Here is a 24,759-nt window from a genome sequence, read left to right on the forward strand (position 1 = left end):
GTGTTAAGAGTTAAACAAAAAATAATACATATTATTTACTTACTTGCTTACTAATATGTGTGAGGCACTTGTGTTTCAATGTCAAAGGCTCAACAGTTCACTAATATTTCCAATACATGTGAACCCTGACAGTTTCTGTAGGTGAATATGGAATGTAAAGAGTTTTTCTCTCTCAAAACGTGAATTTATTTATTCAAATACAGCTTATGAAATACTGTCGCTCACAAAATGAGGAGCTATGCAGCCTTCACCACTAAACTGTTAAAAATTATGATCATGCCGCAAATAAAAACGAAACAAGTAAAACATTAGGTGGCATTGTTGCAATCTTTGGATTAGCTTCATGTTTTCATCATTTAGAAGATTCTCGTGTTTTTCCACCATTATTTGCACCCACTCAAAACATACACACACACACACTCACGTCAGAGTCGGAGCTGTCTAGCTCAGCCAGCGTCGGTGCCTTGAGCAGTCTCTTTCTCTGCGAGAGTGGCTGAGCCCCCGGAACTCCATTCACAGGGCTGTGAGCAGGTGGTGTGCCATTAGCCAGGGCAAGTGTGCTGATCGCCAACTTCCTGGGTGCATCAGGGGTGCATAGGTCTGTACAAGGAATCATGCGGCAGAGTCAGACACAGGGCAGCAATGCAGCTAATTAGATCTCATTTAAAAGAACGCATTTAACTGAACATGCCACAATTCTGGCCCTATGATACCAACTTGTGACTTGCGAGCAGTTATAGAACAGAACCAATGTGATTCTGTCACAGTGAAATACTGCATGTAATTTCAATTAGGGAATCCTTAGATAACATCAAGATCTGTGGCAATACAGACTATTGAGCCAGTGCAGGCACGTGTTTGCAAAATGAGCTACCAGGTCAGTTTGATATTTACAAAGTTAACAGTGTAAGATCAGTTTTATGTTAACTAAGCCTATACATAGTCTTTACACTGGCAATACACTGTAAAAACATAAATAAACAAAGTCATGCCGGCTTAAAATGATATGGATTGCAGGGCAATCTCCTAGGTTCTCCTAACTGACATTTTGTAGTTCTGCGGATGTTTACTCTGTGCCCCTTCCCCCCCAAATCTGTTTACAGTTTATTCCCATCTGTAGGTTAGTACTTCCCATGTGATGATAAATTAAAGCTGGGCCCTTCCTGAGATTTTAACCTATGATCTCCTCAGTCTTAATGAGCAGGCAGTTAGACTGCTGTGCCACTCTATAGATATGAAATTACACTACATAAAACACCTACGTTCTACATTATAACACAACCATCTAACTGCTTGCTAGTCAAGTACTAGGGGATGGGAAGTTAAAATCCCATCAACATCACAGCTCTCCACGATCAGGAGTCTGAGTGTAGGAAGGCCTCTCCACATGTGATAAAAGAAGGTCAAACCTACAGATGGGAATACAGTAAACAGATTAAGGGTGAAATAAAAATATTTAAGCAATTTCAGCGACAGCACATCTACAAGTTTACATTTTTTGAGGCTCAGCTGAATATGTATTGTTGGCCAAACTGAGTTGAGTTACCTCAAAACTCACACTATCACTTTAAATTGGCCTGACAATGAATAATACAACTACTATCAAAACTCCCAGACCCTGATCCTAGAGGACCCTCTGCCCTGCACATTTTACTGTTTACACTGCACCCAACACACCTGAACCAGCTAATCAGCTAATGAACATGCCTTTTCTTATATTTAAGTCAGAGTGTTTGAGCAGGAAACCACTAAAACATATAGGACAGGGTGTCCTCGAGGACCAGGGTTGGGAACCATTGGCAAAACATGGGCGCAATCTTTAATAGGTCATCAGCCATTTCCGGCCAATAAGTTGTGTGGGCGAGCAGAGCACATAAAAAGGAACACTTCATTAAATATGGATGCCCTCAGATTCAGAATTATAGAAGCACACAGATACTGAAGTAATCTTTGTGTACAAGATGAAGAAAGAAAGGAAAGGATGTGTGGTGTAAGACAACTCCCTATGCACACTTAGTGTGAGGAAAGCTTCCTCATACTCAAGATAACAAAATCCAACCACATCTTCTACACTCCACTAGAACGAGTGTGAGAGCGGTCCGAAATTCATGCGTGCGTTCATGATACTTTACCTGAGCTTCGGAACAAGTCTTGAGGAGTGCTCATGCTTTTGCCTGCGCCTAGAAAGGAACATATCCTTCAATATGATCCCAAAAACACCAACAATGTGTTGCTGCTTTAGCAGTGCCTGCCCTTTCTTAGCTGTATTGTGACTTGGTGGGTAACGTCTTTCTCACAACCGAACTCACACTCAAACCAGCCACAATCACACAGTGAGCTCAGCCAATAAGCACAACACACAGTGAAGTTAGCCAGCCGGCATCTGTCAGGGCGACGAGATGCTTCCGGAAGTGCAGCACACAGTGGTAGCTGGAGATCAGCACAAAGAAGCAGCAAACACAGCAAAGAAGCAGCAACTCATCACAATAGCTTTCTGTGCAGTGTGGTGGCAGTGGGGGTCAAGGGCACACTTTAAAAAAAACAAAGCGAGAGAGAGAAGGAGCTGGAGGAAAGGGTCAGAGCCAGCATTCAGGTAACTGCCCACAGGGGCCTGACACACAGCCTAAGGAGAGATACACTGAGGTCAGCTGTGGCATAAGGGAGCTGCTGTTATGTAATTGCGAGTCCAGCATCATCTGGCCTTGACTCCTGGGATTACTGTGGAAAGCTGGCTGTGAGAGTTGAGGTCAGCGTTATGATTAATCCCTGTTCCCTCTCCTTTACAACCTAAGAGAGAGCAAGACAGCCACTCAGCTAATCTAAGAGTACCACCAACACCAGTGGAACGTAATATGTCCTGAAATGCGGTCAAAGGTTAATTTTATTAAACAAACAATTTTAATAAAAAGCTTATTATGGTACCCAACATTTAATGGAATATTATAACTAATACTTGATATAGCCAAGGGCTAACACTACAATTCTTATATTAACATTAACGTAACTTCCATTTTAAACATGCTAAGGAGGTAGGCAAATATTGGTGACTACGGTAGTGTTGAGCTATGATCACACTAGACATTATTTTCTGGGGCTGGGCCAAAAGCCCTCCATTTTGGTGCGGTTAGCACATTACTGTTAGCTAACCAAAAAAAATAGAAACACAAAGTAATAAAATATTATATTTTAGATAACACAATCCTAGCAAGAGCACAGTGCTACAAACTAAGTCATGGCAAAGCAGAGTAGAACTGCTGTGGTTGGATCTCTGTGCAGAGCTGTGCTTGGAGCCAACTTAGCAATTAGCAGGCTGGCTAACACGACTATCATAAATAGTAGATCATAAAATGCAATGTTCAATGAAAAAAAATAATAACCCTGGCAAATGCGGCAGATCATGGACACCATCCAATTGGTGACGTTAGAGGTGTCTGAGGCTGAGCCCTTCTGAAAATACTGTACTTGACTACTGTATTGTGTAATATCTACACTGATGAGGCTTGAAGGTGCTCATGCTGCTTCATCAGTGGCTGTGGGGGAAAAACAGGATATAGGGTCTCGATTTTCAGTGCTTCCTGACAAGAGACTGGACATATCGACAGAATGGCAAAGTGACCCTGATGTAATGGAGATATTGCTTTGGCTGAGGACACTGCATTGACCCATTCCTCCTTTCGACTCCTTTTCTCTTCAGGAGAGCGTGGGTGCACCACAGTGAAAGCTTCTGCTCTAAACTGCACGCAGAACGTGAGGGGGAAAAAGCAACTGAACCAGGAAGTCTATCACAACATCAACTACGGGATCAGAGAACCACGGTAAAGAAGCTATACTGAGTCTTTACCTGAGGAGTCAAAACTCACAGACATGCTAAGCGGTCGCACTAATGAGAGATCAGGACAGTGTTACAGGAGAAAAAGGAAAGGAGAGGGAAAGAATAAATGAGGCCATGAGTTAGTTACAAAGTAACAGGTTTTAAATGTTACAAACAACAAACAAAAAAAACAGAAAATAGCAGAGTAGAGTTTCCGTTGTAAAAAAAATGATTTATGCTTGATTTTTGTTCTAATAACGATCTTAGGTTAAGTTGGTCATACAGGACTACTACCTCATACATGCCATTATATGTAACTCCAATACGACCCAAAACAATTCAGAATATAGACTTTTCTCTTCACTATTATAGATTTCGATTTTTTAGATTAGCTCAAAATCACACAATATGCATATATGGTGTCTCAAAAATATTGTAATGTTTAAATAACTACAGCAAAATACTCCAAAGACTGTTTAGTGTGTTTACATAACTGAAACCTCCAACATTTTATTGCACACCAAGAGCTCTTTACAGAAGTTGCCAAAACATCAAATGACAAACAGTAAGAAACTACTAGTTTAAAAAGTAGCTTGTGAAAGTTGGAAAATGGAATTATTAAATAATAATATAATAATATAATAAATAATGGAAAATGGTGATTACTGTAAACTATCTAAACCATTTTTTTTACTCAGAGAAGTGCTTTTCACAAATATTACAGGCAGCCTTGTTGTACTTTTCTTTAGGTATGCCTGCTGTTATGTCTGAGCCGTATACAGTGCCTTAAATACAGTGTTTCAGTTAAATATGCTTTTTGTTCAACAAATGTTTCCTTGCGAAAGTTGTCCTGGGTTTATTCTCAGCCCTGGCTCCGTGAATGGAAAACTAACAAAATGGCTCGGACCAAGAAACACAACATTACCCTAGACAATCAGCAACAAGTGGCGTACTTGCCCATGAGCAAGGCGGGGGGAGGCTGTGTGTCTGCCAAGTGTTCAAAAATGTTGCATCAAGATATTTGACCGTACAAAATTTGCAAAGTGTTTTATGGCTACTTATACTTAGATCTGGGGAGGGGGAGATTCTGAAGAAGTACTGAAGGGGTGTGTTTGTTTTGCTGTTGAGTTCAAATATTAAATATTTTTGTTCTCCAGAACTGTATACAGCACCTTTAAAGAAAACCATAGTATTGAATATAGTTATTTAGTCAAACGTTATAAATATATTCATAGAAAATAGTAAAAATGTAATGACATACTTGCAGACTAGAGTCTTGATTCTGACATTCTGAAATTTGATTAGATTATTACTATTTCATGTGTTGTTGGTATGTACTACACATACCGAGCCTTAGACTTTGTTGAAACTTATATTCCAAATACATGCTCAATCCAAATGTAGTACAAATGCAGCAGAAATGCACAAACTACCTCCTACAATGTTTGGATTCAATGTGCTTAATAACATAAGACCCACCTGATTGAAGAGTTACCTGAATACTATTCACCTATGAACATAGTTTTCAGTAATACACAGCTTATTCAAATGCTTACTTTTGTAATTCTCTGATACTGTACTAAGTCGATTACACCCTTGCAAAACAGAAAGCCATGATTAAAAGCAATCCTTTTCCTCAACCTTAGATTTTTTAATCAATCAGCGAATTACATTGTTTCAAATTTATCAAATAACAGCCACAAGCAAAAGCTAAAAATGAACGAAAGATTTTGGCTGCATAACATTGGCACACAGACAAAGCTCGAACTAAACTGTGTAGCTCAAATCAATAAACAGCTGGCACACGATAACATTATATTAAGTTCAAATTTCTTATAGTCTGGATCAGTAGTAGGAGAACATGCAAAGTGAAAGGAAATGAAAGATTAATCAATGTTTGTTGGTAAGAAGCCACAAGCAGAACAGTCTAAGGATGAGGCATTAGCATGGAGAAGAGAGCCAGGGCCAAATAACAAATTCACGAGACAACGTTGGAGCAGCAGCAGAGGCAGCCATGCATGAGAGAATGGCACACTGTCACACATCCACACTGCCGCATGGAATGACCTGAACCGAACTCTCCCTTATCTGGCTGAATTACACTCATACACTCGCCTCTTGATAAATGACATGACATTCTTACAGCATTTTAGCTAATAGCACTATATGAGGCACACTTTATTAGCCTACAGCTTCATCTGACCTCTTAAGTGGACAAAGCGAGATGTGCATGGACAAATAAAGCTACTAGAAAAAGCACTGTAATCATTCACATAGGCACAGTGGAAAAGGTTTTATTTGGAATTGTATTTGCATGTTGTGCTTTTAGTATCTCTTTAGTATGTACATTGTTGAAAGATCACTAACCAAGCCGGCTCCTGCGGATCATATCAGGAGAGACGGGCCTGAGCTTCCTCTCGGCTTTTATCTCCTCCAGTATGCGCTCATGAAGGCTAGGGGGTCTTGGAGGGTGTGGCTTTAGCTTTCGAGCTGAGACCTACAGACATAAGTACAAAGATTATGAGAGTTAATTCATGTCAGAGAAAAGCATGCAGGGCATTTCCAAGCCCTTCCAAGTTTCTTGATGTATTCCAAAAGTGTGCTTCCTCAAAACAAAATGCAGTACAGATACAATAAAAATCAACACACTACCATTCAAAACGTTTGGAATTAAAATGTATAATATTAAATTAAAATTAATATAATATAAAATTAATATAAAATTAATAATATACGATAGCAGTGAAGAAATGTATACATAGAGTATAGCTAAATAATGAGAGTTCAGTACATGGAACTGACATATTGTGAACCTCAAACACAGTTGTCTCTGCTTTCAAAAGAAAAAAGAAAGCATAACCAAATCAGAGCTGGACGAACTCCAAAACCCCCCAAAATTGAAATACAACCAGCTCTTTACAACAAGTTCTAGTCAAAACTGAGGAAATTATTGCATGCAACAGTGATGGGAGAATACAGTGTTGTTGATACTGGTGGTTGCTATGCGAAACAGGCCTCATAACCACAGCTTTTCCTGTACCATGTCATCAGTACAGGAGCTCAAACTTGGCATTGAACGGACACAACAGGTCAGCAACACTATCTAGTAAGACTCAGGAATAATTACAGGGTTTCTTTTACAGTGTAAAACTATGCAAGAATATTCAGCTAGCTTACAATGGTGATATAAACTAGCCATTAATTACAGAGCTTGTCATTGTTTTTTTTAGAAGTGTGTTTCATTCTGAGGCAAATGTTGAATGAAATACCTATATATTTTTTTGTGTGTGTGTAAATTACCTTACGCTGTAAAATTTAATGCTGTATGTATAATCATTTTAACATATTTCTAATAGAAAATAATACAATTATTATTACTAGGTGAATCCAACTTGATTATTACCTTGTGTTCCTTTTGTTTTTGTTTTGTTAGTGCATGTATGTGTAAACTCACAGGATTAAGCGGTGGCCTAGACCGTATAAATTCCAGTATGACCTCATGTGCACTTTTCTTTAACCTGGGAGGAATGTCACCATTCACCTGTAGAAGACAGAAGGAGGACAGGTGTCAATGGTCAGATTCAAGTCTCTTCACACGCAACGCGGTTAAGAGTGCTATCACTCTGCAGTGACAGGCAGGCTTCTTCTTCACAGTAGCAACAGAAAGACACAATGGCTTGTAACTCAACAAGTGTATCTGCCAAAGGTGGACCAAAGGTCTGCCAAAAGTTGTGTTTTTACAGAGAGAAACAACATAAAAATAGGCATTTCATAAGGACCAACAACATTAAACACAAACTCCTAATAACTCAGGTATCAGTTACGTGGGGCAAAGGTGTATGAGGCAAATAAAAGTTGACCTATTACCTCACACAGCTATCACATTTGAATCAGTATCAGCTCTGACGTGACAGATCTCAGCAGGCTTTTTCCTCTATACTGTTCTACAACTTTTCTGTAATAACTCATATCGTATCGCTGTTGTTCTCTCCCCCCCACGCGATTAAATATACAGTAGGCCTATATTCTGACGTGGTACGGTACCATCCTATGGTACGGTACAGACTTGATCTGGTGAGGAAAAAAAAAAAAAAAAAAAAAAAAAAAAAAAACATTCTTACCATTCAACTCAAAGAAAAGCCAAGTCATCATCTGATAAGAAGAGCAAACATTGCTCTCAGTAAATCGCTGGCACACGGAACAATAAAAACTCTGCCTGCTCTCAGTCAAGAAGGAAAGAATGAAAATGGGAAAGTTATAAACCAGCCTTCCCTGTTTGACCTGAAAACACAAAAGTTACCAAAATAGCTCTAAAAAGCAAAGTGCTTCCTGACTACATTCAGAGAATGTCCTTTACATTTGTGATAGAAAATGAAGAACTCTAACAACCTCATTTAACACTGCTAGGAACTAAACAATATATATACTGTAGGCTGGATTCATAAAATTTCCTAAGACGAATGAAGAATCTTGAGATAAACATCAAAGATAAAAACTTGTTCACAAGATTGTTCCTCAAAGCAATTATCAAATAAAACTCTCAAACATCCAGAAATCGTATTACTAATTCTTACTAAGACATTATTCTTTATTGTTTCCTTTTGTTGCCATTAACAATGTAGCCTTTTATGCTGCATTTTGCAGCTTATCAAAAACTTTCTTTTTTTTTTTAACTTTCCAATAATCAGTAAACTCTGTGCAAAGGATAGAGACCAAATTAGAAAAAAAAGAAGAAGAAAACTAAGTGTACAAAAGGTTCTGTAAACAATAACTACATGTGATGGTGGAGAAAACAGCCAACAGGAAAACAATGCTTTTTCGAAAGTATGGGAACTGTGGCACGACATCAAAAAGCTATTTTAATGTTTGTAGACACAGTACACAGACAACAGTGCAAGTGTGAGCCTATCATAAGGTTAGGAAAATATTAAAGAACATTTCTTTCCAGAATACCAATTGCAATTTACATTTTTCTTCCTACAATATTTTGGAAAAAAAGAAAATTCAAAATAAGATTTTTGAATAACAGTTCATAATAATAATAGTTATCAGCCTTTTTTCTTAATGATGACCTTATGAAAAAAAATCTCAGAAGAATTTACTTCTTAAGACACTTTTGGGAATCCACCCAAAACAACATGGCACATCCAAGCTCATCCTCCTTTTGCTTATGTTAGCAGTTCACCGCAATATTGTCAGAACAATTGTTAGCAGGTTATATATAAATATGCGTATGTACACACCTTTTTGCCTGTTGAATTAACTATATTTTTTATTTGATAAAAATATTAAAATAAACACATGTCCATTAACAATTTTAAATACAAACTAATTATGGAACCCAAAACATGAACTTGCCATAACAAGTTAACACACCCTTTTATATACCCCACTAAATGTTTTCATGGCTAAATCTTTAACAAAAGCTTAAACGCATAGTGGGTTGCTCAACCACAGCTACTGTAAAGCAGAATTAACTGATAATTGGTGTTTCATGCTTCTGGGATCCTGTTACAGTCAAGAAGTGGAATTCATGCTTTGAACACCTAAAAGACAAACTTTACACATGCATTTCTGGACAAGCTGAGAGATGCAGAACCATCACTGATAGTGAAAGAAGCATATGGATTGAGGCAGGAGAGTAATATTATAGGATTTTACATGAATATGGTTAGCATTATGCAGTTTCTGCGAGCGTCATCCTGCCTCCTTCCCCAAAGTTCCATAGTGCAGTAAGCAGCAAGCCATGCCCAGAGTGGAAACACTGAATGCTATTCCCCTTATTACGCGGTTTATTACAAGGTTTAAAAAAAGTCTAATAATGATGTTTTAACCAGTAGCTGAAATTGGTAAATAAAAGCAGCAAGCACATAAAAACGTGACCTTAGATAAAAGTCATTTTCATACCAGATGAGAACAAGTCTGAGATACCTGTATCTGTACCTGTACTGTACTGTACTATGGGTACTGTGTGGACCATTAGTTTAAGCAAAGAGAAAAAGGTACTTTTCTGCATTAGGTGTGTAACAATACTTCCAGCCCATGAATCGACTCAAATCATGATAGTGGGTTAAAATATTCTCACCATTTTTGAACACAAGAAAGAAAAAGGATGGCTGTATTGAGTTCATTCAGTTGCATAATGAGAACTGATTAAGGCCGGGAGGCAGGAAGGGTGGGGTCCATGACATGACTGTTGAAATGGGCTGGGGGTTGTTTTCTGGCTGTTTGCAAACGTGGTGTACAATGTAACTCAATTAGAGATCATAATTTATAGAATATCTATTCTCCACAATGAACTTTTTAATCAACAATTGATGCTTGTATACTATACACACACATACACACACACACACACACACATACCATAACTTTGCGGAGTTTGTAACGCTTTGAGCGGATGTCATCCATGAGCATCTCATAGGGAGTGAGTTGAAACTCGATGGGCAGAGGGTTATACTGTCGCTCCTGAACCTTCTTCAGCTTCACTCCGTTCCTCAGGTCCCTCATCACCTGCACCCAGAACCGTGCCTGGAGAGCACAAAATCATATACGTGCATCAGGAAGCATACACGTGCAGGCTACACACACACACTCACACACAGACACGCATGCTTATTAAGAGCTTTAAATGACATTTATAAAACCAAACAAAGCACCGCCTTGCTCACAGCTTCAGAACAGTGACAAGAATCCTACAGCAATACACCAGTGCCCACATTCAGCACTGAGTCAGATTCTAGTTGCTATATTTAAACTTACGGGGGCTTGAAGAAACTTGCTCTTACCCAATCAGCATTCTGCAGCTCATTCAGGTCTTTGACAGGCTCCTCAGGGATGTCTCCCTCCATACGCCTCAAATTCTGAAAGAAAATGAAATCAGTGTGAAAATTCATGTAACTGGTGAGAGATTTAGCTATAGCACATCTACAGAAAAAGCATTTGTTGTTTTATTCATCCTGGGTGACTGTAAATTGATCTGTGCTCTTGTGAGAGTATATCAAATTGTGTCAACATCGAACCAAACGCTGCGGGACGCAATCAATGTGCAGCTAATGTGGCTTTTTAACTGTCTGCACCTCTGCCAACACAGCTGAACCACTCACTGTAAAAGAGTTACTACAACAGGGGAACTGTGAGGACAAAGGCTGTGGCCTTCCCAAAATACATCCATGACTGTTTCACTACAGGGCTGCCACTACCAATTAAGAATTACACTATTCACACTATTAACCAAATCAATTAGAGTATCAAAAATAACCTGTCCAGAACAGTAACCAAAACAGACCTGTAAAACACATGGATTTCAAAACCCCAAGACCGTTCCATAAAGTACTGGCACATTTACACACCCCAAATTTACATACAACCAGCCCACTAGCGAAAGCCTTTTGAGCTTAGTGAGAATATGGTGTTTTGAACACTCTTAGTCAGTTTCCTTAAATGAGCACATCGCAGCCAGGCTAGTTTTGGGATTGCGGGTTGCTACAGGAACCAAGCCTTTTGACCATGGTTTTTCCTGTACAGGTTTTTGCAGAAAGTTAACTCAAACTCTCCAGGCAAGGAAGCTAAAGCCAGGGAAGTGAGCAGGTATTAAGTTAAAAGCAGGGCTGCAAATTTTTCAAAGTTGGGAAATTTACCATGGAAATTTACGTGAATTAACAGGTAATTATGGGAATTAAACAGAATTAACAAGAATAAAATAGAAATATTCAAAGCTAAATGTAAGAAACTTACACATAATACCAAATGATACCAAAACAGTTGAAGAGCAAAGCTGCTCCTCAATCCCAGGCACATTACACACTGAAGGGCCCTGTATTCCTCTGTTCATTCCTCCATCACATGTACAGCATATGTCCAGATGACTTATATAAATCAGTATATTTTTACCAACTATATGCATGTTTCTCATCTTTATCTTAGAATATTCCCATTTTATTTCCAGTTAATTCCCAAAAGTACCTGTTAATTCCCATGGAAAATTTATTTGTATTTATAGGCATTCATGTCTGCTGCTGACAAAAACAGTGCATTGATGATAGTGTATGATAAAGTTCCTTTAAATGATCCAATATTAAAATCCCATAAATTCCCAAAGTTTCCGAGCTAACGTTCCCGAGCTAAAGTTCCCATGGAAGGTTTCAGTAATTTACTGGAAATTTATCAGACATTTCCACCCCTTTTTAACCCTAGTTAAAAGCTAACCCTAGCCGATCAGCTTTTATCATCTCAGCTAAAAACACTTCAAAAGGGGGGGGGGGGGGGGGCGCAAACGCACTGCACCAAGCATGGAAGCAAACAGCACTGGTACTTTCTGAGGCTAAATGACAAGGTTGTAAATAGGTTTGTAAACCTGCATCTGAGCATTGTTCATTCCCTGAAACACACTTACTATTTATACATCAAAGAACAACTTAACATACTTAATAAATTTATTCTATGGCACCCTTAAGCCATTACAGCCACATTATCATAAAAATAACACAGCGACTGACTCTCTTTAACCCCTTTATCTTTCTTGTGTTCAGTAACTTTTAATCAGAAATGCTGCAAAAAAGCAGACTGCCTGTCTCATATATATGAAACACACACATTCACAAAGGGATTCTGGGTCTTCGATGGCCTGGGGCTGCATGAAACATCAGAGCCAGATCAGACTCTTCCTGTCAGTCAGCCTCACTTCAGAGGGACCCCTTGCAGAGCTGTAGAGAATGCTGATTCCACTGCTTTAAAATTCCTCTACCGTCTAAGCATCCCTCTCCCACTCCATTTCTATCCTCTTCTCTCTAAAGCCACTGCAGCAGTTTCCATCTCACCCACATCTGCCTGCTGGCTGCAATCTGAACTCCCTGTTTATTCTGTAGAAAACAAGACGTGAGAAGCTGTTAGCAGCTGAATTTTGTCATGTGTTTTAATGAATATGTTAATCGTATCATTTGGCTGAATGCCTGGGAACATCCATAAGGGAAAGCTGTTTGAAATGCATGGTGTTTACATGCTACTTCTTTACATATATCTGAACACATTCTGTACCAACAAGCCTACACAAGACTAGAATCTAGATCACTCATACACTAATCCCCTTAAACACTAAAGGCCCTGATTGGATCATTGTAAATATCAGTGATATTTATACCTGCAACCAAACACCATAATCTGTACCAGTGTACAGTGTACAAGTGGCAAGTTATTTATGCTGCTCATGAAATCATTTTGGAGCATTATTGCTGTCTTTCATGAGCTATACAGCATGGTGGAGGAGCTGCTTATAGGGATAATGAATTAAACTGTTTAGCTTTGGTACAGCAAGGTGTCAAAATCCATGTCCTCTGAAGAGTTTAAATCCAACCCTGATCTAACACCCAGGTAAAGAGGGCTTTCAGGGGTTTCTAAATATTACAGCCAGGGTGGAAGATTCACAAAAGCTTTCCAAAGAAAAACTTAAGATAAACACAAAGACGTTCATAAGAATAGGCCTCATTCACAAACATCTTCCTAAGAATTATTTTTAATTAGTTCTTGAGAAAAGTCCTAACAAAAAGTCTGTAAAATTTGTGATGCGTGTTTAAACTGTATAATTGTTCACAGATCTGCTTCTAAAATTATGGATTCCGTTGCCCTCACAAATTAACCACTGCTGCGGCGCCCGGGAGCAGAGAGGGTGAAGGGACTTGCTCAAGGGCCCAACAGCGGCAGCTTGCCGAGCCCAGGTATCGAACCCACAACCCTGTCATCATTAGCCCGGAGCTCTAACCGCTGAGTCACCACTGCCCTTGGAATTAAACAAATCCCAAAACAAAACAGGTGCTGCATTTTACATCATAAATAATGTGGATTGAGAGCAAAAAAAGGACAATCAAACAAACAGAAATTTCCAGTAAACACAAACCTGAAGTAATGGTGGTCAACAGAAAAGAAATCCTTGGAATATATGAGAACGTGGCATGACATTGGAAAGTCATTTTTCCTTATTTAGGCACTGACAGTACTTTAAGAACAAGACATTTTTAAACTGATCAATTTAGAGGTTTACTGTCTGAACTCTTAACAGTCTAAGACGAGTGTGGGTCGTACATTTACGGAAATAAAAAATACTTCGAAAATACTTAATTTTTTCTTAAATTCGTTCTTGAGAAAAGCCCTAATAAAAAGTCAGATCAGATTTCGCTGCTATATGCATCTTGGGTTTCAAGGAAATAATTTTATTGGAAAAAAGTTAAGAAAAACATTTATCAAAACTTTGAAGTTATGCACGTCTAAGATGAATTTGTTTTTTGAGACACTGTTATAAATCCGGCTCGAAGCGTGACGGATCTGGCAGACCTTCGGGATCACAACTGGGTACCTACAGCATTTTTAACAAATTTTACGGAAGTTAAATGAGCAAGCAGTAAGCCATGTATGTTTTTACTACCACAAAGTTGGCTTAAATACCCCTTAATTATGCTAAAATAACCACCAAATGGCCTCTTGTGGCTTATTTCTTTGTAACATAAGAATAGATGTAATGTCTTAAAATGTCTTATTACATCTACATGGAGAGCTCACTTGGTTTGATAATCATTTTGTATATACAGTCTCAGAATACCACTAGCCAGTACTTGCTGTAGCCCTGTACATGCTGTTCTGCAGTATTGATATGCCTGGGGTCATTCTCAGATAGAATCATTCACAACTACATTCCAGATAAGGCAGAGGTTGAACTGAACTTTACTAAAAAGTTTCAGCAGCCCGAGGCAAACTGGCACACCCAGCATAGACAAACCCATTACGTGAGCAGACGCGAGAACCATGCTGTCCGCTGCTGACTGTCTTGGGAGTGTAGTCACGAGGAAGCGGGTAATAGGCCAATCCCTCAGTAAACAGCTGACAGAGTGGGACAGAGTGGTGGAGGAGCCCCTATCCCTTAGCCATGCTAAGCAGCTACTGGGTGAGACAGCAGAGAGACGAGCCAAAGAGTAACATACACTATATGTCCAAATGTTCTTGGACACCTCTTCTAAAAAAATATATTTAGCTACTTTAGCACTCATTACTGACACAGATGTGCAAATGCACACACACAACTTGTCTAGACAGAGAGATACTGCCAATAGAATAGGACTCTCTGGAGCAGATTAACATGAACCTACTGGCACCATGCCTAATGCCAGATGTGGCCTAAACGGGTATACAGACCCCTGGTATTAAGCTGTGGAGCAGTGAAACTGTTCGGTGCTGAACGGTGCTCTATCAATTTCACCTGGGATGAATTTGGGAGTTGGGGATGAGGTGGGAGGCTGATCATCCAACATCCTGACCTCACTAATGCAATCAAATGCTCAAAGCTCTAATGTTCTAAAAAAAAAAAAAAAAGGCAGGATAAACCAATTTTAACACCCTTCATTCAGATTTAACAATATATAAGCAGGTGTCCCAATACTTTTGCCCATACATAACTTATAACAGGGATGTTATAGAGAGTAACAGAGAGATGTGAGAATGAAGCCTTTCACAGGTCTAAGGAAACTTCACTTGATGTAAAGGTTCTTTACATAATTCTTTATGGTTTAAGTTTTTAATAAGTTGGTTAGAAGAACACAGGTTTGAATCTCTGTGATCTCTAGCTATTGTTCAGTATGTTGTACTGTTCAGCATTTGTTGTGTTCCACCAGCAGCCCACCTCCTTAACATGAATAAGGAGGGGAAGGATTACATAAACTGGACGTCAGACGGGAACTTTAAATACTTGGCTTCTCAACGAGACTTTTCATCATATATTACCTCAGAAACAGCACACCCACTCTCGGCTTCCAATCATAACATAGTTGATTAACACTGTGCTTTTATTCTGACACAGCAGGATATTAATAAGCTGCAGCGACCCTGTGCCTGATTCAGTATAATATTCTGATACGCTTCATATGTAGAGCTGCAAACAAGCACACCGCAGGCCTTTGGCATTAACTGTAGAGTTTAAATTAGACCTCTAATCTTCTTAATCAAGACAGTTTACAGAAACTCATTTTGCATCCACATATGTAATTATCTCTTTCCCTTTTCTCTCTCTATCTCTCTCACACTCAAACTCACACTAATTCTTTTTCTTCACTTAAAAACACAAACAATGAAAACATCAAAACTCAAAGTGTTGTGTTTTTCTGTGCTTACAGGAAAATACAATTTAAGAGATTTTATAATATTATCTAAAATCATCATGGCTTACATCAGTGTTTATAATCTTTGGGACAGTTCATAGAAATCCCCTCGATCACAAAAGTTACCTTCTCTTATGCAACACTGAGTAACAAGTGAGTGGCGGATATCTTTAAAAATGCATAATAGGGAAGGAGCACAACTCTAGCAGACACAGAGTTCTCCTCTTTGCACCCTTAGCACAGGAGGGAACTGGTTTACCATAGGCTTTACTCAGTGAGATCCAGAAGCTGAGACATAGTGATTAACAAAGCAGCAGTTCCAACTGTTTCCTGCAAACAAAGCTGTATGGTCCTATTCACACAATCATGCACCTCTGCCATTCACTTGAATAGAGCCATTTATGCATGCAATGATAAGTTCTCATATATATATTAGCTATCCTGACTTAAAAATAAGTCACTCCAGGTATCATAATATCAGTATCATAATAGGCATCACCTCTTTGGCACTCTTGATCTTCTCCAAAAAGGTGCGCAGCTCCTTGGTCTCAGCGTACAGAGCCCGGCACACAGCCTGGTAGTGGTTAGGAGCATCTGATGGACTTGGGAGGTGGGATGTACAAAGCTAGAGAAAGAGGGGGGAAAAATAAATAAATATTTCTTTTTAGCATCACAGGGCTGATTTCTCTGGAAGTGATCATATGGCTACTGCAATAAACCTAAGGCTTCAATCAGTACTCTAATTTAGATCTCTTATAATTTATTAATACACTGTAGGCCCAAGAACACACAGCATAGGACATTTATTAAAATCAGCGTCACTTAACATCAAATTATGGTGGCCATCTAGGAACTTAAGTAAACTTGAGTGAATGCATAAGTACATCCATAAGTGATCTGACACAGCACTTTTAGAGCCTTCCTTAAAATGGACATTTTCAACAAAGAAAAATGCATATTTCTAAACATACAAATGGAAAATAAATTGATGATAAACATTTTAAGCATGTTTAATGTAGAGGTAATATATTTAAAGGGCTCATTTTGGATTGTTTTGATTGTGCATCCTGGCACACATAAATACTATAAAAATACTGTGGTGGCAAAAACAAAGTGGCATGCTGAGATTTCACAGTTAGGACTTCTGGCCTAAACAAAAACAAGCTTAACTGTTAGCGGCAACTGTTGAGAGTTGCACAGAGATGGTGGTAGATGAATAACTGAATGATTAATAATTGTATGATCTGGACATTAAATGTGAAGAGTAAATAAAGGACTATTCTAGACATTTTGGACTCAATTCACAGCAGCCTTATTAAGGTCAGAAGGCCTCAGTAGTTGTACCGATCTGTCTAGCTATATAGTAATCAGTGATAAGTGGGGAAAACAATCTCTTAATAGCATTAAGTGTTGAAATATTAGTACGCTGGTCTTTTGGAACTGCCGTAGCCACCGCAAATAAGCAGCATTGTTGAGAACACAGTTTCACAAAACAGCACTGCCTACACAAGGAAGGTACATGCATTTAAAAAGGTTCCAATTACCTCGTCCTGAACAAGGATTATCTTTACTTTAGGTCTAAAAACCATGTCCAGCAAATCAGTTTCAAGACAGTCATCGTGTGACTATGTCTGATGAGCACATGGATATTCGTTCAGACACATAGACGGCTATTTCGCTAAGTACATTCTTGTGGTAACCCAACCCAAAGCTTGAACAACCGGCAGGTCTAAACACAGATTTTATGCAAAGGTCATTACCTTAAAAGCATGAAAACATGGGGCAATGATGGAGCCATGATGTTAATTTAGGCTTACTACCAACACCTCCAACCGGCTCAATGGCATTCCCCCCCCACACACCTAGCTGTGCTCTGCCCTATTCAGGAATGGCTGTCAGCTGAGGAATCATCTCTACTCTGAGGAAATAGCAACAATGGCATTTAAAAAAAATGCAAACAACCTTTAAAACCTGTTCTTCTTCCAGTCAGAACTATTCTAGTGCTTAACCAGAAATGCATTACGTGTGCATTGGGGTTGGACAATGAGACTATTTGTTATGGTGTGATTTTGTTTTGGACATACATCTTACGTCATGATTTTTGAAGTATTTCATGTGAATTGTCAGAACCTTTAGTAACAAGAATCAAACCCTGGTCTGCCATGGGGACGGCAGTGTTGTTACCCACTACATTGTGATACAATATAATATGCTATGCTACTTATTAATTAAAATGTTTTAATTTATTACTCTTTAAAATGATTACAGTATTATAGTTACATACTGACCTATAATAATTATTTAACCAATGTAATTGGTTTTTAAATGTTATTTTTTATTTTTTATATATTTTAAGTCATAAAGGAAACAGTAGTTAGGGAGGTCATAATACAACAAGGCTTGTCATGATTACCATTTGAACAATATTTTGTTCATTTTAAAACCATCTCATGCCACTGATATACGGATACTATAAGATCATAATAATGTAATTACCTCATTTTAAAGAATAATTGACTTTTAAGTAAGTCACTTTTAAGGTAAGTCGCTCTGGATAACAGCATCATCCAAATTGTGTGTTGTGTTGCTTTTAGCATGTTTAGCTTGTGGCTACTGCATTAATTCAGACACAAAGCACAGTTTTTATTTCATGTAGTGTACTTGCATCATGTTAAATGCTCTAATAAAAGGAAGAAAGAAAAAAAAAAAAAAAAAAAAAAAAAAAAAAAAAAAAGAGTATTGACTGGAGACACGAATGCATTATGACGTTTATGGATCCAAGCCCTAGATCCAGGTTTTTTGGTTTTTAAATTTTGGCATTTCTGGACAAAATGTACCAGCAGAGTAGAGACATCTGTACAGATTGTATGCGTGATTATGCAAGGTATGGAGTCAAAGAAAACGACACACAATAAGGATTGAAGCTCAGTCCCCGGCAGCATGCAGCATTTTCTTTTGCCTCATTCCACATAAGCGCACTCAGACAACCACTGAGCTTCATACCTCAAAGAGTTATCCTTCACCCCAGATGCACCCACCCACCCACCCAAAAAAAAATTCCTCTGGCACTTCAGCTCTGTGGAAGAAAAGATAGGAGTTCAATTAGGAGAATCAGACTGCCGTATCATTCGATTTCTCTGAGCCGGCCCCATCTCCCCGGACCTCTGCGACAAAGGTCGAAAATAAGGCATGAAGGCACAGACAGAGTTATCTAACCAGTCCCTTACGCTGCACCTCTATTCTGCAGCTGTTCTGACCTGGCTTGACCGTTACGCCGCTTACTGGATGCTAATTCCATTCCAGAGCAGCTCAGCTCACATGGAGACATGGCTGAAGCCCTGTACTATTAGGCTGTGTACATAACACAGAGCAGCCGTTTTCCATTTTGCTGTGTGGTTGATTAGTAAACAGCTTAAAGCCACAGCTGCTGTTGACGGTTCTTATTTCAGCACAGAAATAACTAGCACCTGGTAAAAACTCAATGCTGGGTCTCAGTAGAAAAGCTGAGAAGGAGTCGGCCTGAAGGAGTTGATTTAATGAACAGGAGATGAGAGAGAACTCTGACGAAAGCGGCGTTTACATTAAAGGGAAGGGAGGAATTCGCTTCAGAGACACAAATGCTTCAGAGAATTCTCAAATAAATTTTGTCATTCGGTTCTGCACACAGAATTCTCCATTTCAGAGCAGCACAACCCAATTACAACATTTGCAGCAGTTTGGCGGGCCTGTCACTGATTGGGTACCATCTTCGTTAATGGCTGAAAGCTGTTTCCATTTCTTCTTATCCTAAACATAATTAAAATAACATACTATACATATTTTTATGCATATATAATTCATATTTGCAGGCCCAAGCGCTTTAGTGCTACACTGAAATAGCATAGTAATGGAAGTAATGGAAGCTTATAGCCTCCAATTAACATGCAAACTGCATGCTAAATAAACCACATAGGCACATCTTCACAAGAATCCTGCAGCCATAGCCATCCCCAGCTGCTAACTGAAATACCCCTTACCGTTATGATGTCACGGTAGCCACGTATATTGGAAATCTCCGCCTGCTCATCCTCCCCCTCATCTTCCTCCCCCTCATCCTCCTCCTCCGTGGCTTCGTAGCCCTCGTCAGGGCAGGGGTCTGTCTCTGTGTCAGCCATGTTGGTCATGAGGTCAATGAGTTGCTCCAGAGGAGGACTGAGCTCCCGCTCCTCATTCTCCTTCAGGCCATAATCCAGGGCCTTGTAGATCATAATGCCCAGAGACTCGATCACCTACAACAAACACATACATAAACACACACATATATATTTTAAATATGTGTAATAATATGTGTGATTCTTTTAGAAACAATGAAAAACGTACACAGTAAAGTACACAGACATGTGCTGAAATAGACAATTCAAATACAGTTATGTTTACATTAAAAAGCTTTGAGTCAGAGAATTGACATGCCAAAATAGAGAAACAACAGAAACAACAAATTATTTCTACAATGAACATAGAGCAGCACACAGAGCTCATATCCTAAAATAGCACTGATCATTACCTCTGTGATAGGGTCTTTATCAGCCAGATGTAATTACAAATTCAGATGTAGAAACAATAACCTGGTTAAATTATCCCATGTCTAATCTAACAAACATACATAACTGGTAAGTCCACCTGCACATCCATCTCATCAGTGCCTCATGTGCCTGTGAGAGGGACACTGTTGGTGCATAAGCAGCTTACCACCACCCCCCCTCCCCAATGCAATGTGGGTTAATACTAACACTAATACACTGAAAAATGTGGTACATCAACACAATATTTGACCACAACATCCAACATAAAGATAGGAATTGCGTTGCTGCATCAGCCATAGCATTAACACCCATTGCCTAATACTGAGAAGGCCCCTTGTGCTGCCACGACAAATCTGACCATACGAGGCATGGACTCCACAAGATCTCTGAAGGAGTCTTGTGTTTTCTGGCACCAAGGCAGCAGATCCTTTAGGTCCTGTAAGTTCTGAGGTGGGGCCACCATTGCTCGCATTAAAGAGCCTTAGGTGCCCTTAGACCCTGTTGCCAGTTCATAGGTGGTTACTTTCTTGAAGCACATTTGGTAGATACTGACCACTGCATGACGTTTTGGAGCTGTTCTGACCCAGTCGTCTAGCCATCACAATTTGTAACCTTCAAGAACTGACTGCATGCAAGTGTATATACACACACACATACACATAAATTCATGTGTGCATGTGGCCTAAAAGAGGATAAGGAAAATAATTCCTGTCTTACACCATTCACTGTCGCTCCCTGCTTTTTCCTTATTACCTCTCAACTGAGACACAGACACAATCTATCAATAAACTGATCAATGACTGATTTTGTTCAAATAAAACTCTGAAACACATCAACACACCAACAAACTATTTCAAACAGCTAAACCTAATCATACAGTGTGCAAAGTCTGCAGAACTAATTCTAATTCTGAGGACTGGCGCTCTGTCGTCTTCAGCACAGGGTCGACTTCATACCGCAGCTTCAGATTAGCATGATGAGATGATTGGACAGATCGCTGTGGAAGCTGAGGATGAGATTTTACAAAAACGAATAAACTCTACATGTACTGACACATACACACGTGTTACCTTGATAAACACTGCCCTAATCAGGAGATCACTTTATCCATTCGACCAGTAAGTCAATCTCTATCCAGGCTTTGCACATGCAATGTGTGATAAAGTGTGGGGGTCAGATCTCCTATGTCCCTACATCTGCTAGACCCTTGCCTGACTGCTTCTGTGGACACAAAGCTGTCCTCTGTTATCATTATGAGCCTTCAAGTAGTCATCAGACTGCTCTTACTAACTCATTTCAATCTCCGGGTGAGCTCAGGCCTCAAGGCTATTTACAGTATAAAAGTGGTCACACCAAAACACAGCAAAGCCGGTGCGCACACACACACATACACAAACAGGACACAGAGTAGAGCAGTGATGTGACTTCCCCAGGCAACAAGAAAATCAGTCACAGGTAATACAATTGTGGTAAAAAACAGTTCATGTGAGGTGAAGTGAGCGCTCCTCAGAAATTAAAAGTAAAAGTTCATTAGCCAAGAACACACATACACATACAATCATTTAGCATTACCATTAGGACCATCACTCATCACTAGGGTTTTTGATGTTCAATGGTGGTAGCCCGGATCTCTTTAGCGTATGTGTGAGCCTATTCACGTTCATTGGTATCGTTTAGTGCATTGGTTTTAACCCTGGTACTGAAGCACTGTGTCCTGCTTACTTTAGTGTTTGCCTGATCAAACACACAGAAGTGTAGACTCAGAAAGGCCTTGTTATTTAGCTGATCAGTCGGGTCAGTGTGTTGGGAGCAGGAAACTATAAACTGTGTGTATATTTTTTTCTAGATAACTTTATCCCCTTAAATGTAGTGTATCGCCCATTTTACACCTCTGTCTGTTCCTGAAGTGCATACTGAATTAGAAAAGCAAGCAGACTTAAAACTTCAGGAACATTCTGTTGTTGACTTCCTGAAACGTCTTTCTTCTGAAAGTGGAAAAACTGTCGTCTCTCGTTTTGTCTGTGTTTTTAAAAACGTATTACTATTAATGCTTATTATGTACTGTCTGTCTGTCCCTTATAGTTTTTACTGTCTGTCTGTCTGTCCGTCTCTTTTTACTCTCCATCCGTCTGACTCTTTTTACTCTCCATCCTGCCTTTTTAAATTATTTTTTATTTGTTTATTTATTTTATTTATTTGTTTCTTTTTACTGTCCATTTTCACAGTTTGTAACATATGAACTGTATGTCTGTCTGTCCGATTTTACTATCCGTCTTTACAGTGCGTCTGTGTTGGTCTTGTTTGCTTTTTTTAATGCCTGCTTGTCATTTATATGAGGACAAAAAAAAAAAAAAAATCAGCCATAATTAGAGCAATCATTACAGTAAAATAAGTTTGTTTCCTGTAGAGGAAAGAAATAGCATAAAGTAGTTGCAACAGCAAGGCCACAAATACAAAATTAGGCAGTGTGAGAAAGTACGAGATGTTTTTCCACTACTCAACACAAATCACGCACCTTTTAGACAACTTCCTTTTTAACATTCCATTAACATCCATTCTGATGCCCTGATGAGTTCCAAAAGCAAGCCAGTTTTTCAGGAACACTGCACAGTGTCAATGGCTTGAATTTCAGACCTGGGGCAAACATGGATTATAGATTTGTCCTCACTCCTTTACCCAGTAATCTAAAAGGTGTGCTGCAATAGGACAAGTAACAGTTTAAAAGAACTGAATAGCTTAGAGCACAGGATATGCCTGGATTGCATTATCACTGCCACGAGACAAAAGCCTGTGCAATTTTTGTTATTAAAGGGAGTAGCCAAACAGGTGAGGCTAGGCCAGGGCAGCAGGCACCAGGGCGTAGGCCTGCTGAACATTGTGTATATGTGAAGGAGTCAAAGGCTAAGGACTCCAGCAGTATGCAAAAGAAGAAATATCCCTCCCTTCACACCACCTATGACAAACTGAAACATCTTACAGATCCAAACAGGTCTAGCTGATCTCCCTCAAATATTGATCCTGCAGTGCTGCTTCCTGGGAATCACTGGTTGAATGTGGTGTACATCAACTCTCGTGTTCCAAACGTTAATCCCATTCACGATAAAAATAAATATCATAAGCGTCTTAATGTTATGTAATCTAATCCACCTCAGTGCAATAGACCACTGTAAAGCACAACAGCTGAACGGCTGAATGGGCCCCGACAGCTACTATAAAGACAGCCCATGTGCAGATGTCTACACGGCTGACTGTGTGCCTGCCAAGACAAGCAGCCTCCAGCCCTCTTCTTACCTGCCCTTCACTTTAACATTTTCAAGTTATTGCAAAAAAAATTATATAAGTATATGTTGAATTAGCGATGTAACAATACACAACATTTACAAGACACTGGTTCTGATACAATATATTTTTGATTAAGCACAGTGCCTGAAAATGGACTTTGTGTTACTATATTAATGCACAGCTGTGTTCACAAACACAAAATGCATCCACACTACATCCATCTTCCATTCAAATGTTACTAAGTATGTAACTATTATAGGCATCACTTGTCCCTATTTATGTCTATAAGATGCTACACATAATGTGGCCATTATGACATTGGAAATCTCACAAACTAGAAATGGTAAAAATCGGGTGTGACGATGTCAAGGTCCCAGACATATCACCAATGTGGTTAAATCTACTCCACACCCGTAGCAAGAGGAGATGCATCTGGATTGGAGTAAGATAGCTTAAGAGCACATACACACAGGTATTTGGTTGCATTGCATGTGAGAGAGAGATGACACAGCGTTAACACTAGCTTGAAGGGTTGATTGTATTATTAATATGAAGAAAATCTACTACTTTAACTCCCAGTGATTAACCCATTTGCCTGAGTTGATTGATTAAACCAGTTAAAGTACGAGTACATGTTTTCTAATGCAGCTGAAAACTGTCCGAATTTCGTTCAGTGCCTGCCCACTTTTACTAACTACAGGGGAATTACAGTCTGCGGTAATCGACTGTGTGCTGCAGATGTGGCGGACAGAGATTAGGTCAAAAAACATTGGGAGTATTCCTTTAATCCTGGTCATTAACTAATAGAAAACACGATTAACGACAGCATCTCAAGAGAACAGCCCCTACTGGACACAGACAGGCCTTTGCTTGTGCCAAACAGGAGACAAAGATCCACAGAAGGCCACAGAGGCTGAGGCTCAGGCTCATTTTCCCACAGTGAGGCAACAAAAGCACCTGATTC

General features: G+C 39.3%; 1 protein-coding gene across 3 annotated transcripts in view; it reads right to left on the reverse strand.

Moving 5' to 3' along the window:
* spire1a (spire-type actin nucleation factor 1a) overlaps positions 1-24,759 on the reverse strand; it is a 51,554-nt gene that overhangs the window by 7,196 nt on the left and 19,599 nt on the right. For 2 of the 3 annotated variants that reach the window (XM_072675976.1, XM_072675975.1), the window contains exons 3-11: positions 19,968-20,219; positions 16,451-16,576; positions 10,600-10,674; positions 10,178-10,342; positions 7,266-7,352; positions 6,179-6,308; positions 3,842-3,880; positions 2,133-2,180; positions 425-600 (exon numbers count right to left, since the gene is read on the reverse strand). In XM_072675976.1, the coding sequence (XP_072532077.1) occupies positions 425-600; positions 2,133-2,180; positions 3,842-3,880; positions 6,179-6,308; positions 7,266-7,352; positions 10,178-10,342; positions 10,600-10,674; positions 16,451-16,576; positions 19,968-20,219 (1,098 nt within the window). The remainder of the gene's footprint in view (positions 1-424; positions 601-2,132; positions 2,181-3,841; positions 3,881-6,178; positions 6,309-7,265; positions 7,353-10,177; positions 10,343-10,599; positions 10,675-16,450; positions 16,577-19,967; positions 20,220-24,759) is intronic. The other variant, XM_072675977.1, reaches the window with a different exon arrangement.

This window comes from Salminus brasiliensis, chromosome 3 (assembly GCF_030463535.1).
Source record: "Salminus brasiliensis chromosome 3, fSalBra1.hap2, whole genome shotgun sequence".
Taxonomy (NCBI): domain Eukaryota; kingdom Metazoa; phylum Chordata; class Actinopteri; order Characiformes; family Bryconidae; genus Salminus; species Salminus brasiliensis.